The sequence below is a fragment of the Myxocyprinus asiaticus genome, chromosome 45 (genome assembly GCF_019703515.2).
Source record: "Myxocyprinus asiaticus isolate MX2 ecotype Aquarium Trade chromosome 45, UBuf_Myxa_2, whole genome shotgun sequence".
NCBI classification, from domain to species: Eukaryota; Metazoa; Chordata; class Actinopteri; order Cypriniformes; family Catostomidae; genus Myxocyprinus; species Myxocyprinus asiaticus.
The window spans coordinates 29,978,783-29,996,649 of NC_059388.1; the positions used below are offsets into that span (position 1 = coordinate 29,978,783).

Here is a 17,867-nt window from a genome sequence, read left to right on the forward strand (position 1 = left end):
GCTTTCAAATGCAGAAGTCCCATAGTCATTGCTAAGCTGAGACAGTCGAATTTGAAGAATGTGGATTTGACATACTTCTTTTAACATGTGCTCTGGCATTGAGCACACTGACGTCAATTGGTAGCTCTCGCAGGAAGTGCTGCACACAGTCTGTGAACCTGTCAATCGGAGAAGAACCAGTCTCAGGTGTAAATTTGACTTAGAAGCGGAGATGCGCATGTAAAGTGTTTAGCAGGTCAGGCATATTTAACGCATTCAGCTTCCTGTTTGTCAGTGACCTAATATCCCACTTTTAACATCAGTTCTACTCAAGTATAAGATACCTTGTTAAAACTCCTCAAAATATAAAAACAAGGAAGCCACCGGAAACAGATGCACTTTGAATGGGAATAGCATCAACGTCAATATGAAATGATGTTCGCATTGCATTTAATTTGCATAATGTGACAAGTTCTATGTGAAACAGAATATTCCATGAGACACAATGTAGGATGGGACTTTATTTGATACATTTGGACTTGATTGGATGGAAAGATGTTTGGCAATAATATTAATATTGGTCAATAATATTTTTCCCTGCCTACATGACCTTCTGAGATATGTTCAGATGCGGAAAAAGTTATACATTTTAATGAAAGATTATGGAAACATTTTATTTTCTGTACTGATGAATCGTGCACAAAGTGGCTAGGGACATTTAGTAAGAAAGTATAGTGACAGTTTTTTATTTACATTCATGCATATTGAAGAGGTTGCCAAATGTGAGCATTAAAGATTACATTTACACATTTTTGCAAGATTTGTTTGTTTCCTGCGTATTGAACCCATAACCATTGCCAGTTGAGCTTTAGGAACGCTGTTTTTATCATACTGAAAAGGGAACAAAATCTTCATGTTGTTTACACTTTAGATGAAACTAGTACTCTGTGTGAATTTGCTTCTTTGTGACGTCAATGTTTGTTTTGATTGAGGTTTTTGTTTGTTTGTCCCCCAGAATCCATCTCAGGTGGGCACGGCCCTACAGGTGTTCTATAATCTCGGCAGTCTCAGAGAAACCATAAGAAATGTTGTAGATGGGTACCAGGCATCTGTGCAAGAGAACGTTGTAAACGCTCTGGACATTAAAGTTCTCACTCAGCCTACCAACACTAGAGGTATGTCATTTAGTGCATTTACAGCTGTGTTGAAATATGGTTGATGATTTGTGTTGTGTTTTAGCTTGTGTCTTTTGTGTCTACTGCATTCAGGTGCCCCGGGCCGAGCCATCATGCCCACTCCTGGAAACACGGCTGCGTTTCGCGCTGCTCTGTGGACAAATTTAGAGAAGTTAATGGACCAGATCTGTGCCGCGTGTGGTCAGGTATGCAAACATTAGCAAACTAACACAGATGGTCTATTTGAAAAATGCACTAAATTCCATTAGGCAAAGCAGCAATAACTCACAGATGGCCCTGGTGTTAACATGTCCCTATCTATTATGTATCGTGTTTACAGTTAAGACATTTTAAAGTCTAGAACTATTAGTCAGAGCTGTGCAGTGGTTGCGCATGTGCTTCAGATGTTGAGCTGTGGTGCTCAAGAGGGTCATGCATGTTCAAGTTCAGTTAGCAACAATCATTCTTGACTGTCTGTCTCTCTTTCTCTCTCTATGTCCACCAAAATTAGGAAACAAAAATTGTATACATTTGTTCAGTAGTGTGTGAATGGTCAATTGATATTTTGGCTGAATTTCTGTCATGTTCCTGAACAGGTACAGCACCTGCAGAAAGTTTTAACCAAAAAGAGGGACCCAGTGACCCATGTGTGCTTTATTGATGAAATCATCAAGGTGAGATGAGATTTATGATATGGTGTGTATCGTTGCATTCATTTTTACATATCGGTTAATCTCACAAAGAAATGCATGGGGCAAAATTCAAATTTCATCATATTTTTACCAACAAAAAAACAACAACAACAAAGATTATATTTTGCATGGGGGGCCATGAAGATTTTTTGTATTGGGACATTATTTTTATGGCTATAAACCTTCAAAAATTCTCATTAATCTGAAAAATGTGACTAACACCAGTTTATTTATTTATTTATTGTTGTGTATAGTTTTTATTTTATAAATGTTTTAAACTAAATGTAATGGAATATGTAATACTAAGCCTAAACAATCAAGCCTGAAAAAGGCTTATTTATCTTAATGCAACATATGATTTATTATTTTGCCTTTAGAGTTTGTGGTGAAATATGACCTGAGCATGTTCTTGACAGTTTTTGTGAGATTCACCCATATAATGTTTGTGTTTGAGTGTGGCCTGATTGTGTAGTAGTTTTGCGTGCAAGTTTTCCAAAGCACACTTTTGAAAATAATGTGTATCAAGAGCTATCCCATGTGTAATTGGTTTGTCCTTGATATGTAGTCATTTATTATAAAGTTAGTGTGTGTGTGTGTGTGTGTGTCCTTGCCTCTGTCTGGCTGGTGTGTATAGCCCCTGCTGGTTTACATGCTGCTGGCACAGTAACAGTAAATGACATCCTAATTGGTGTCTGCAGGTGTCTGGACTCTCTGTGACAAGGTTATCAACACCACGCACACACATATCCAACATCTAGCATTTTCGACCACACAGTGATAGGGCACTTTTATCTAAATTCTCTGACTGACTCTTGGTGAGTTTGTGATGGAGCAGGAGTGTGTGTTCATGCACTCGCTGTCAGAGGGACAGGGACAGTGTTAACAAAGGCATTATGGGGTGCGTTTCTCCTCTGGTGTCCCGGTATCTGCATCTCAGCATTCCGTCAATGGTGAGTTTGGCTAATTACAGCCGGTAATTGAGGTGTTATTTTGTGCTAAATGAGGGCTCAAACTGTGAGAGATCAGAGGAAAGAGTAGTTAGGGAGGGTGCTAAGATCTTACAGATGGGTTTCAAAGAGAGCACATTATGCTGGAAATTAGAACTGGACTGTTTCCTAATGTGTGGCATAGATTAGGATTTCTGACGCAGAGCTGTGATGTAGGGTATGTTCGCTGTTTGTATGTTTTTTGTTTTTTTTTTAATACTTTTTTTTTTTACTGTCAAGGACCTCTAAACAAAGAATAGTGCCTTGCAAACTCCATACAATGAAGATTTGTTATTTATTTCTTTTAAGACTGTCAATAGAATGAAATAATTGTGATTAAAATCTTTAGTCTATAGAAAGCAAAATTAAATGGTAATGATATCAAATTCGGTAAATGTGTTTAAAATCATTGCGTTAAGCATATTTAATAAATACCATATGGTAACAAGATAACGTAGCCCTAAAACCCACATTTTTTAAAATCTTTTTTTTTTCTTTCTCATATTTTCCAAATACATTTCAACTCAGTTTTTCACAATTCCTGACATTTAATCATAGAAAACATTCCCTGTCTTAGGTCAGTTAGGATCACTACTTTATTTTAATAATGTGAAATGTCAGAATAATAGTAGAGAGAATGATTTATTTCAGCTTTTACTTCTTTCATCACATTCCCAGAGGGTCAGAAGTTGACATACACTTTGTTAGTATTTGGTAGCATTGCCTTTAAATTGTTTAACTTGGGTCAAACGTTTTGGGTATCCTTCCACAAGCTTCTCACAATAAGTTGCTGGAATTTTGTCCCATTCCTCCAGACAGAACTGGTGTAACTGAGTCAGGTTTGTAGGCTTCCTTGCTCGCACTCGCTTTTTCAGTTCTGCCCACAAATTTTCTATCGGATTGAGGTCGGGGCTTTGTGATGGCCACTCCAATACCTTGACTTTGTTGTTCTTAAGCCATTTTTCCACAACTTTGGAGGTATGCTTGGGGTCAGTGTCCATTTGGAAGACCCAATTGTGACCGAGCTTTAACTTCCTGGCTGATGTCTTGAGATGTTGCTTCAATGTATCCACATAATTTTCCTTTCTCATGATGCCATCTATTTTGTGAAGTGCACCAGACCCTCCTGCAGCAAAGCACCCCCACAACATGATGCTGCCACCCCCATGCTTCATGGTTGGGATGGTGTTCTTCGGCTTGCAAGCATCACCCTTTTTCCTCCAAACATAACGATGGTCATTATGGCCAAACAGTTTAAAAAATTGTAATTAGACCAGAGGACATTTCTCCAAAAGTAAGATCTTTGTCCCCATGTGCACTTGCAAACTGTAGTCTGGCATTTTTATGGCAGTTTTGGGGCAGTGGCTTCTTCTTTGCTGAGCAGCCTTTCAGGTTATGTCGATATAGGACTCGTTTTACTGTGGATATAGATACTTGTCTACCTGATTCCTCCAGTAACTTCACAAGGTTCTTTGCTGTTGTTCTGGGATTGATTTGCACTTTTTGCACCAAACTACGTTCATCTCTAGGAGACAGAATGCGTCTCTTCCTGAGCGGGATGATGGCTGCGTGTTCCCATGGTGTTTATACTTGCGTACTATTGTTTGTACAGATGAACGTGGTACTTTCAGGTGTTTGGAAATTGCTCCCAAGGATGAACCAGACTTCTGGAGGTCCACAAATTTTTTTTTCTGAGGTCTTGTCTGATTTCTTTTGATTTTCTCATGATGTCAAGCAAAGAGGCACTGAATTTGAAGGTAGGCCTTAAAATACATCCACAGGTACACCTCTAATTCAGTACACCTCCTATCAGAAGCTAATTGGCTAATTGTCTAAAGGCTCGACATCATTTTCTGGAATTTTCCAAGCTGCTTAAAGGCACAGTTAACTTAGTGTATGTAAACTTCTGACCCACTGGAATTGTGATATAGTCAATTAAAAGTGAAACAATCTGTCTGTAAACAATTGTTGGAAAAATTACTCGTGTCATGCACAAAGTAGATGTCCTAAACGACTTGTCAAAACTATAGTTTGCTAATATGAAATCTGTGGAGTGGTTAAAAATGAGTTTTAAGGACTTCAGCCTAAGTGAATGTAAACTTCTGACTTTAACTGTATATATTTATCTTATATTTATATTTATTTATTTTTCAAAGAACAGTAATGAAAATGGGATTATTTAGCAAATGCAAAAAAAGAATTTTCATGTTCCAAAACAAAAAGGCTTAATTTTTCTTTATGCTATATATACAGGTGCATCTCAATAAATTAGAATGTCATGGAAAAGTTCATTTATTTCAGCAATTCAACTCAAATTATGAAACTTGTGTATTAAATTCAGTGCACACAGACTGAAGTAGTTTAAGTCTTTGGTTCTTTTAATTGTGATGATTTTGGCTCACATTTAACATAAACCCACCAATTCACTATCTCAAAAAATTAGAATACATCATAAGACCAATAAAAAAAACATTTTTAGTGAATTGTTGGCCTTCTGGAAAGTATGTTCATTTACTGTATATGTACTCAATACTTGGTAGGGGCTCCTTTTGCTTTAATTACTGCCTCAATTCGGCGTGGCATGGAGGTGATCAGTTTGTGGCACTGCTGAGGTGGTATGGAAGCCCAGGTTTCTTTGACAGTGGCCTTCAGCTCATCTGCATTTTTTGGTCTCTTGTTTCTCATTTTCCTCTTGACAATACCTCATAGATTCTCTATGGGGTTCAGGTCTGGTGAGTTTGCTGGCCAGTCAAGCACACCAACACCATGGTCATTTAACCAACTTTTGGTGCTTTTGGCAGTGTGGGCAGGTGCCAAATCCTGCTGGAAAATGAAATCAGCATCTTTAAAAAGCTGGTCAGCAGAAGGAAGCATGAAGTGCTCCAAAATTTCTTGGTAAACGGGTGCAGTGACTTTGGTTTGCAAAAAACACAATGGACCAACACCAGCAGATGACATTGCACCCCAAATCATCACAGACTGTGGAAACTTAACACTGGACTTCAAGCAACTTGGGCTATGAGCTTCTCCACCCTTCCTCCAGACTCTAGGACCTTGGTTTCCAAATGAAATACAAAACTTGCTCTCATCTGAAAAGAGGACTTTGGACCACTGGGCAACAGTCCAGTTCTTCTTCTCCTTAGCCCAGGTAAGACGCCCCTGACATTGCCTGTGGTTCAGGAGTGGCTTAACAAGAGGAATACGACAACTGTAGCCAAATTCCTTGACATGTCTGTGTGTGGTGGCTCTTGATGCCTTGACCCCAGCTTCAGTCCATTCCTTGTGATGTTCACCCAAATTCTTGAATCGATTTTGCTTGACAATCCTCATAAGGCTGCGGTTCTCTCGGTTGGTTGTGCATCTTTTTCTTCCACACTTTTTCCTTCCACTCAACTTTCTGTTAACATGCTTGGATACAGCACTCTGTGAACAGCCAGCTTCTTTGGCAATGAATGTTTGTGGCTTACCCTCCTTGTGAAGGGTGTCAATGATTGTCTTCTGGACAACTGTCAGATCAGCAGTCTTCCCCATGATTTTGTAGCCTAGTGAACCAAACTGAGAGACCATTTTGAAGGCTCAGGAAACCTTTGCAGGTGTTTTGAGTTGATTAGCTGATTGGCATGTCAAAATATTCTAATTTTTTGAGATAGTGAATTGGTGGGTTTTTGTTAAATGTGAGCCAAAATCATCACAATTAAAAGAACCAAAGACTTAAACTACTTCAGTCTGTGTGCATTGAATTTATTTAATACACGAGTTTCACAATTTGAGTTGAATTACTGAAATAAATGAACTTTTCCACGACATTCTAATTTATTGAGATGCACCTGTGTATGATATATATATATATATATATATATATATATATATAATATTATTATTATTATTATTATTATTATTTTCATCTTTTAATTTTGGGGTGAAATATGACCTGAACATTTACCTTAAGTTTTTGTGATTAGTTCAAAATTTTTACACAAAATGATGATTTAAAAGCTATTTAAATAACTATTTATTTCGGTGATCATAACATAATGGTGCTCGGGGAATTAAACACCATAATGAGGTAATGTGACAATGTCACGCACTACTGTTTTAAGTGGTTATCGTTACATAATACTATTACATGCATACATGCACGTTATTTTTGTAGTATGCTGGTATTTCATTCCGAATGTAGACGTATCTGTGTCAGAGACAGAAATGGTCTGTCAACAAACCTACAATCTCTCTCTCTCTCTCTCTGTTGGTATTCCTCTCATTTTCACTCAGTAAACAGTTTCAGGGGAGATGAGTTGAGCGGCTTCTAATCACCTCTTGAAAATAGAGATTTTTGGTCAGAAGATTGAGGTCTGCAGAAATGGAGAGGGCAAGTGTGGGTGTTCCCATGACAACCCCCCCCCCCCCCCAGCAACTCTTCATTTAAAAAATGAAGGAAAACAAGTTATATTTGAGGGTGGTATTGCAAGATTTGTCCACTTTTCTCGTACTATGATTATGTACGAAAAATGACTTCTCTGAATCTCTTCAGCGTGACGAGGAGAATAAAGACAGCGCTGATGAAATAGTGTCACATCATTCTCATGCTTTAGGGACTGTTATTTTATCATTTTCAGGGTCTAAAGGAAATGCTCAATGACTGTCACGAGGGATAATATGAAATTGAAACCACCCTGAATGATTGGCAGAGTGTCACCAAGCGTTCAAACAGCCCGTCGTTTAAAAGACGTTGCAGAGTGAAAACTTCTCTTTAATCCCTAGAAAGCCTGCAAAAAGCAGTTAAAATTTCCATAGTGCTTTTAAGGCTTTGGAAAGAGACGGGGTGCATATGCAGTATAGAAAAACATATATACAAGACTTTTGTGCCCGAGTCGATGTATAGCTCCACAGAGCAGCGGTCGGGTTCCCTGGAGATGTGAAAAGGTGGGTGAATGCCATGTTTTGTGTTTTCTTTCTCTGCCTCCGCTTCGAAAGTTGTTGTTTTCAAACTCCCACAATTTCACACCTTTATTTGTGGCACAAAACACCCCCCACACACACACCCATTGAAAAACAAAACTGCAAACAGCCACATTTAACAGTTACACAAGTAAAGCAGATTCTCAGATGCTTTTATGGAGCAAACAAGCCTTCTGGCTCACAGGTGTGAGAGATCTCCACAGATGCCCAACTTGTTCACTTCAGGGTAATTTTTATAAGTATGGATCCGTGAGGGGGGCCTGGGTAGCTCAGCGAGTATTGACGCTGGCTACCACCCCTGGAGTCGTGAGTTCGAATCCAGGGTGTGTTGAGTGACTCCAGCCAGGTCTCCTGAGCAACCAAACTGGCCCGGTTGCTAGGGAGGGTAGAGCCACATGGGGTAACCTCCTCATGGTCTGGATTAGTGGTTCTCGCTCTCAATGGGGCGTGTGGTAAGTTGTGCGTGGATTGCGGAGAGTAGCATGAGCCTCCACATGCTGTGAGTCTCCACAGTGTCTTGCACAACGAGTCACATGATAAGATGTGCGGATTGATGGTCTCAGAAGCGGAGGCAACTCGCCACCCGGATTGAGGTGAGTAACCGTGCCACCATGAGGACATACTAAGTAGTGGGAATTGGGCATTCCAAATAGGGAGAAATAAAAAAAATAAAAAGTATGGATCCGTGAACACTCTTTCAGCTAATATTGCCAGTTATCATACCAACAATGGCTAAACATGATAATTGATATAAAAAAGGGTATTTTGTACTTCTAAAACATTTTTGCACTTCTGTTTTTACAGTTTGAAACAGTCTTCGGTTTAGTAATCGCGCAAAGCCATATTGCAATTTCAATCTTAATTCAATCAATCGTGCAGCATTATTGGATATCATACCGATTGCGTTTTGGATGGTTTCTCTTATTATGTAGTCTATAGGTAAGTGCCGCTTTCACAACTGTCACATCAATTTATGGCGTTCTCATTAGCCTGAGAACGAGACAGAATAAAAATGTAATATTACATGTTCTTAGTAATGGAAACCCTTCAACAGATTGTGGCTATTATTATTTTTGGATTGTGCATTTGAATTCACAGAGTATTACATATTCATTATAACAAAACCATCGTTTTTCATATTGGCGTTTTCATCCTTATAACCGATATGCCAATGGTTTGTAATTGGATGGTCAATAATTGGATGATAAATATCGGCAGCCGATACATCGGTCCATCCCTACATTAAACGTTATGTAAGTTTGGTTGAACGCTGTGAAGGGAAACTACTTTGTTCTCGCTGTCGGACAAAGATGCTGATCGGCTCATTAAATTGCAAACGATCAAGTGACTCCATTTACATTGATCAGAAAAGGGTATGAGTGATTAATAATCCTCATTTTGTCATCATGCATTCTTTTATGACCATCTACTGTATTATTACTGCTAATTGTGGATGCCCTTGTGTATTCTTAAGAGCTTGTTTTTCGAAAGTAATGTTTAAGGAAAAGTCTCAGCACCATATCGATTAAAAACAGTATTATTATTACAAACAGAAAATGAACCAAATGAATACAATTGTCTGTTTTCATTTTATTTTTGTCATTTATTGTATCACTGAAATATAGTGGAGGTCAGATTCTCTTTCAAGAAACTGTTGTAATGATGTAAACCGTATGTAACACTGCCATAGGGAGGAAAAAAACAATAAATAAAGTGATTCAGCACAATGTCAGTCAAGTTTTCTGTCTTTCCAACTTGGTATAACATTCGAGTTAAGGTAATGCAAGATTTTTACTTTAGTTGATGAAACATAAGATCGCATCTTTAACTTTAACTGTTATCGGTGTTATATTTCAACTGCAACACATTGTGAACGTCACACACTGAAAAGAGACGAGTTTGACTTGCATTAACTACACTTTACGTGCATCATTATATCAAAACATCAGTGGCTCTCCACACAAAACACCTGCGACAGATCTTTAATGACGCATTGTAGGGTATCGCAAATTAAATGCAATGAATGAATGAAAGTAAAAAATTAAATGAGGAGCATGCATGTCATCATACAACTATATCAGGATGATTGACAGGTCAGTGCATGGTGACAGGATGCACGTAGCAATGCAACAGAAGGGTCTTTTGTTTCAAGGCGTGATTTAATGACGTTATGGTCCCAATACTTGCCAAGTAGGCAAACTGGGACGCAGCACATTTAATAATTGTTTTAATTTGTAAAGTCTAATAGTGTTTGTACATGTATCACTGGAGATATTTGTCACAGTGTCATTTCCGGCACATCACAAATTCTGTGTTGTGTATTATAGAATCCTGTGGTAGAAATAACGGTGATGGAAATGACATTTTTAATGTTTTTTAAATAAATTGTTAGATTCCTTTCTGGCTAAGGCTAATTTCATATATAAATACACCCAGTTAATTAATATTACAGCTTGATTGGAAATGACTGCAAATAAAAATCTGCTCAAGTAATATTTACCTTGATTTGTTAGTTTTTTGTTTTTTTTTTCCCTTCAAGCTTATATTTCATGTCAAGCAAGCTCTTACTGAAACATTTGCTGATTTGGTTTACAAGTACATGAGCTTTATTAGGGGCAACATTTTTGGCATTGAAATGACGGGACAGTCAGGATTTTTGAAGAAATAATTTTCACACAATAACTATTGAAATGGTTTATGTTTGTTCCACTCTTTGTTTATATAATTATAGTTTTAACCATGTAATAATTAGTATTTTTATAATGGATTTTCATAGTTTAATATTGAAAGTCTGGGTCTGGGACAAGGCGAAAACAGTCAAATCTATACATAAAAGGCAATTCAAAAGTGCCAAATATAAATGATGAAGGCCTGGTGAAAACTATCATATAGCAAATAAAGTTGAAATCTGTTTTAGTCGAAGTCAACCCCTTGGACAAGAAGAAACACGCATTTATGTATTTTAATTTTAATTTAAAGGGACAGATCACCCCCCCCCCCCCCAATAAAAATACTGTCATTATTTACTCACCCTCATATCGTTCCAAACCTATATAAGTCACTTTCTCCTGTCTTGTTACTGATTTTCAGTGTTGTCTCAGACTTTTGGTCCCCGCTGTATATATTATTAATATCTTCCACTTTTAATGTTCTCCTCTGAAGACATTCTTCATCTTGTCACATTTTTTTCATTGGAGAATTCTCACATTTTGTAGCGACAGAAATTGAGTCATAATAGAGAGCCATTGAATCACAGTACAGTCACTGAAAAGCCCTTTAGGCTGATGTACGGTGAGTCATCAGGGACATTCAGCACAGGTGATTTGTGAGCCGTACGGCAGACGCTGTGTCCTTTTCTTTGACAACTTCAACACTATTACTGGTTGGTTTTGTTCTCTCCAGCAGTACAGCAGAAGTGATGAGGTAAGGAAAGTGCCAAAGGGCCAGGGTTAGAGGGCAGAATGGCCTTTAATGACCTTTGTAACGCCTACTTTTTTACAATCCAATAAATTTCAAATGGATACAATTTAGTCCCTACCTACTTTTTTTCCATTTCTTCTCACTGAATATCCTTCACCCCAAAGCATGTCAGATTACGGAAGTAAAATGGGTTGCCAACGTTCATGTTGGCATTAAAAGAGACAGAGAATCCATCTATTATACAACACATTTATTGATTGTTTTGTGTGTATAATAGCTGTTTATTAAGAGGTGAGAAGGGCTGTCCTAGCTGGTCACTTTTGTGTTCACTTTTGAGGGTTTACTTTCACACTCAATGCTGTCGCGTAACACTTACACACTGACAAAAATAAAACACACACTGTGTGTCTCGATTAGCCTTGGGAAGAACAGCCTTTATTAAAATACCCCCCAGTCTAGCCGAGTGGTGACAGGGTGAAGATCGGGCGAGAAACCTTCACTGCTGCTCTAATTGGATGATTCAGAGACACTCCAGCCTCCTTACACACACACACACACGCACACACACACAGTAGTGTGTAGAGGTTGGATTGGCACCAGCAGCACACGTCCATCAACGTTAGAACTGATTTGTCTTGTTTTATATATACATCAGTGTTGGATTGGATCATTAAATGTTAGACGGCAAATTTTACAGCATAAGTCACTTTAGACGAAAAAGGACAGTCATTTCAGCATCAAAGAAGTTATTACGCGTTGATTAAAGATAACATTTGTTGTTTTTTTTACTTTAGAATAACGTGCAATGACGAATCATTTATGGTAAGACCAGAAATGTCTATTAGTCATAAAGTTAAGCAATTAAAGGTCCGTCATTTTTTCAGTCTTAAAATACTCTCTCAGCTTAAAATGTAGAGACAACAATATGTAAGCCACTCATTGGTTAATTTCCTTCGAAAACTGTAAACACTGTGTCTCTGTGGCGCTATAAAATGGCTCTATTTGTTTTGAGAGTCCCGTCCTACCTAAAACACAAACATTGGCTCAACCAATGACGTGAGGCTATTTGTTTGATCGACCAGTGGTGGATGGAGGGTGAATTCGGAAAGCTATAAAAAAAAAAAGCGTATTTTTGTTTGATGTTGCTCGTTGCGCAGAAAGGAAGTAAATAAAGGTCAATTTTGGTTTCATGTTGACTTCAAAGGAATAGTTCACCCAAAAATGAAACACAAAGATTTTTAGAAGAATATCTCTGTAGGTCCGTACAATGAAAGTGAATAGGGTACAAAACTTTGAAGCTCCAAAAAGCACATAAAGGCAGCATAAAAGTAATCCATAAGACTCCAGTGTCATCAGAAGTGATCCAATTGGTTTTAGGTGAGAACAGACCAAAATATAACTCCTTTTTCACTGTGCATCTTGTCGTTGCAGTCTCGGACACAATCATGATTTTAAGCTCGATTACACTTCCTGGTGCTTGACGCATGCGCAGTGCGCTAGATGGCGCTAGAAAGTGTAATCAAGCTTGAAATCGTGATCGCCAAGGAGACAGCAGATGTCAAGATTTATAGTGAAAAAGGAGTTATATTTTGGTCTGTTCTCATCCAAAACCAGCTGGATCGCTTCAGAAGACATGGATTAAACCTACTGGAGTATTATGGATTACTTTTATGCTGCCTTTATGTGCTTTTTGAGCTTCAAAGATCTGGCCACCATTCACTTGCATTGTATGGACCTACAGAGCTGAAATATTCTTCTAAAAATCTTCATTTGTGCTCTGCAGAAGAAAGAAAGTCATACACATCTGGGATGTTTTGAGGGTGAGTAAATGATGAGAGAATTTTCATTTTTGGGTGAACTATCCCTCTATTGTGCTCGTGATTGTGACGTCAATATCATGACCATGTCCTAATTAGTAGTTTTTGGAGTTTGGTTGTAATAAGTAGTCTGGGTGGAGGAAGTCTTGCATTAAATTGTGTGTCTATAAAGAACATCAAAATCTTGTTTCAAAAGAGCAAGAAAAATCCTGTTCTTCAGTGTAAATGACCCCTTAAAGCAGGGGATCTCAACAGGGGCGTTCAAAGGATGCCAGGGGGCGCTGAGAGCAAATTAGTAGCGAGGGGGTGTTAGGTTACAAATGGGGGCGTTTATCAGTCATAATAATCAAATCTATCGTCAAGTTCCTGTTTGCATTAAAATGTTTATCTAAACTCCATTATACGGGTTGCTTCCATGTGTTTACTATGGGGGAAAAAAAGGTTGAGAACCACTGCCTTAAAGGATATCACTGTGCTTTGTGGTATGGTTGTGGGTTGAAATCACTACTAGAAGTCTTAACAGCTTTGTTTAAATAATGTGTTTATGCATCTATGTCATCATGACATATGGTGAACTTCAGCTGTTGCAGGTGAGTGTAATGTGTGTTAAAAGCTTGTCCTCTTTCTGTCTCTCTTTAGGATGGGCGGCCTGACATCTTACACACCTTCTGGAGTTCAGTCACTCAGACGCTCTCAGAGGAGCTGAAGAAAGCCACAGCTGGTGAGTCTCAGTCTGAGGGTTTTGTTTAAGTCAATGCCCCGTCATGCATCTCAAAAGCTCATTTTGTGTGCGAATGAGTTACACAACCTCCCCTCCTGCGCCGTGTCTCTATCCTTTCCTCCGCTCTCGCTTTCTTTCATCACACTGCAGTCGGATTGAAACTCTTATTACCCATGTACATTATTCTACCTTTGCTTTTGCACTGCCTTTGCACTAACCCTTTCTCTTTCCAAGCCTGTAAACTCTCTGATAGATTTCTCTGCAGTCTGCACTCCACCAACTCTCAACACTTTACCTGTGTCTCTGTGGCTCCATGGAGAAAAGATTACACTTGGCTCATCTCCAATGATTTACAAGGACACGCTGTGTGTTTCGTGATATAGATTCAAAAGAATTAGCTCATAAGAGTCATTCATTTGGGAACCATACTACACTGGTCGTGCTGTAGATTCAAAAGAACCGGTTCATTAGAAACATTAGTTCAGTACTTGGACTACACTGGTCGCACTGTATGGCTGTTTCTCAACGTGCATTCTTTTGTGTTTTTATGTTCTCGTGGACTCGTTCTACATCATCATACGTTGTACGTCCTTCGCCAGCTGAGGAAGTTCAACCTGCCACTGGAGCTGCTGACTCCGTTCTACTCAGCCGTCACTGAGTCAAAAATAATTCCTTGTTGTTCGGGAGCACATTTGGCATTAAAGCTCATTCTGATTCTGATTCTAATCATCTACTGCCAAAGTTCGATTCCAGTCCTCAAGAACACAAGTACTGAGAACGCAGGAAATTACCTGGATGTGTCCTTGAAATCGAGGGTGCATCGGATGGTGACTTGTAGGCAAGAACTCGGTACTATGGTTGCAGACGAAGGATAAAACGAGTGTTTACAGACTTTATTCTAACGTGTCACTAGTTCTGCACAACCTCACTGGTGTGATGATATTCATGCTGTCACTGGTGTGATAATGCCAGATCTCTCACTGGATTCAAATGTGCTGTGACGGTTAATTGTGCAACAGGAAGATTGCAGCACATCTCAAAGTTCGCATGAGATGCATTCTACGTCCTCCTGTCCTTCCAAGTTCGTTCTTCCAAGGTAGCTTGGCAAGACTGGTCTTCATAAGAACACAAGTTCATTCTCTGCGTCCTTAGAATTGAGAAACACCCTATGTTTTGTGCTGCAGATTTAAAAGAACCGGTTCATTAGAGACATTAGTTCGGGAATCAGACTACGCTGGTCGCACTGTAAGTTTTTGATTCACTAAAAAGAACCGGTTCATTAGATACATTAGTTCGGGAATTGGACTACACTGGTCACACTGTATGTTTTGCGCTGCAGATTTAAAAGAACCGGTTCATTAGAGACATTAGTTTGGGAATTGGACTGCACTGGTCACATTGTATGTTTTGTGCTGTAGATTAAAAAGAACCAGTTCATTAGAGACATTAGTTTGGGAATTGGACTACACTGGTCCTTGTATGTTTTTGATTCACTAAAAAGAACCGGTTCATTAGAGACATTAGTTCCGGAATTGGACTACACTGGTCACACTGTATGTTTTGTGCTGTAGATTTAAAAGAACCGGTTCATTAGAGACATTAGTTCAGGAATTGGACTACACTGGTCCTTGTATGTTTTTGATTCACTAAAAAGAACCGGTTCATTAGAGACATTAGTTCGGGAATCAGACTACGCTGGTCGCACTGTATGTTTTTGATTCACTAAAAAGAACCGGTTCATTAGAGACATTAGTTCGGGAATTGGATTACACTGGTCGCACTGTATGTTTTTGATTCACTAAAAAGAACCGGTTCATTAGAGACATTAGTTCGGGAATTGGACTACACTGGTCACATTGTATGTTTTGCGCTGCAGATTTAAAATAACCGGTTCATTAGAGACATTAGTTCAGGAATCATACTACACTGGTCGCACTGCATGTTTTGTGCTGCAGATTCAAAAGAACCGATTCATTAGAGACATTAGTTCGGGAATCATACTACACTGGTCGCACTGTATGTTTTGCACTGTAGATTCAAAAGAACCGATTCATTAGAGACATTAGTTCGGGAATCAGACTACGCTGGTCGCACTGTATGTTTTGTGCTCCAGATTCAAAAGAACCGGTTCATTAGATACATTAGTTCAGGAATTGGACTACACTGGTCGCACTGTATGTTTTGCGCTGCAGATTTAAAAGAACCGGTTCATTAGAGACATTAGTTTGGGAATTGGACTACACTGTCCTTGTATGTTTTTGATTCACTAAAAAGAACCGGTTCATTAGAGACATTAGTTCCGGAATTGGACTACACTGGTCACACTGTATGTTTTGTGCTGTAGATTTAAAAGAACTGGTTCATTAGAGACATTAGTTCGGGAATCAGACTACGCTGGTCGCACTGTATGTTTTTGATTCACTAAAAAGAACCGATTCATTAGATACATTAGTTCGGGAATTGGATTACACTGGTCGCACTGTATGTTTTTGATTCACTAAAAAGAACCGATTCATTAGAGACATTAGTTCGGGAATCATACTACACTGGTCGCACTGTATGTTTTGCACTGTAGATTCAAAAGAACCGATTCATTAGAGACATTAGTTCGGGAATCAGACTACGCTGGTCGCACTGTATGTTTTGTGCTCCAGATTCAAAAGAACCGATTCATTAGAGACATTAGTTCGGGAATTGGACTACACTGGTCGCACTGTATGTTTTGCGCTGCAGATTTAAAAGAACCGGTTCATTAGAGACATTAGTTCGGGAATCATACTACACTGGTCGCACTGCATGTTTTGTGCTGCAGATTCAAAAGAACTGATTCATTAGAGACATTAGTTCGGGAATTGGACTGCACTGGTCACTGTATGTTTTTGATTCACTAAAAAGAACCATCTCATATAAGTTATTCATTTGTGAATAGGACTACACTGGACATGGTGTTAGTTTTCACGCTATAGATTAAGAAAAGAACCATCTTATAAGAGTAATTCATTTGGGAATCGGACTACACTGATCTCACTCTTTGTTTCGCACTGTAGATTCAGTAGAGGGGCAGCGCTGCCACTTAATTGCGATGCAGGAAACATTGTCATAGTATTTTAGTATGATTGTCCATTTGCGTTGGCAGAAAATAGCATGTTCGTGAACCGTTACAAGAAAATTTTTGCTTTCAGTATTGTTTTAAAAATGGAACCGGTTCTCACTTCCCAACCCTATTCATGCGTGAGGTGCATTTGACTCCAATGAGGTTCAACCAAAGCAAAGGCTTTTCTTTCTAAAAAGCATTCAAATTTTGTTGGGATGGATTTCATTGACTGTGCTATACTTTGTTATTGGCTATATTTTATATTAACCATAGTCTATGGAATTTGTTTTAGCAACTTTTAAGCATTGTCGTCATAGAACAGCACCATGAATCTATAATAGGCTCAGTTCCCTGTAGCAATCACCACTTTGACGAAAGAGCCCACCCCAAGACAAAACGTTGTTGTAGATAAGCTAATTGCTTCTGCCAAATGAATAAATTTGAATATCATTACTGACTTCATCACTTCGTCACTTTTGTGGCCTTATTATAGAGTACATTCTCAGAGACAACAGAGCCCCCTCATTTAACCCCTGCTCATGATGGCACTGGATGCCCATCTTAATTAGAAGCCGAAGGATCTCAGTTGGCACGTCCTCCCTTTAAAATCGCTGTAATTTAAACCTAGGCCTTGAAGGTACGGCCCTATTGATCGCTGCCTGTTATTACAAGCTAATGACGATCTGTGCTCCTCTCCCTCTGATCAATAGAAAGCAAAAAGGGGCTTTTACATCACTTTCATTATCCAAATGTTTGTGCATTATTCTCCTCTAAGCCTTTATCAAGCCCTGTTTGAAAAATGATACTCGCCACACCCAAGGGGCTTACACTGCACGACTTTTAAAGGGATAGTGTACCCCAAAATGGAAATTCTGTTGTTATTTAGTTTTGAAGAGTCTTTATGCTATGTTTTAACAAAGAGTGACTGTTTATAGTGACCATGGCTCCAAAAAGGACCATAAAAGTTGCCCATATCACTCATAAATTACAAGTTTTCTAAAGTCATACAATAGCGTTGTGTGTG

General features: G+C 38.8%; 1 protein-coding gene across 2 annotated transcripts in view; it reads left to right on the forward strand.

Annotated features, from left to right (window-relative positions):
* Positions 1 to 17,867, forward strand: part of cog5 (component of oligomeric golgi complex 5) — a 119,365-nt gene that overhangs the window by 67,528 nt on the left and 33,970 nt on the right. For both annotated transcript variants that reach the window (XM_051688616.1, XM_051688617.1), the window contains 4 exons: positions 995 to 1,154; positions 1,248 to 1,360; positions 1,751 to 1,828; positions 13,668 to 13,749. In XM_051688616.1, the coding sequence (XP_051544576.1) occupies positions 995 to 1,154; positions 1,248 to 1,360; positions 1,751 to 1,828; positions 13,668 to 13,749 (433 nt within the window). The remainder of the gene's footprint in view (positions 1 to 994; positions 1,155 to 1,247; positions 1,361 to 1,750; positions 1,829 to 13,667; positions 13,750 to 17,867) is intronic.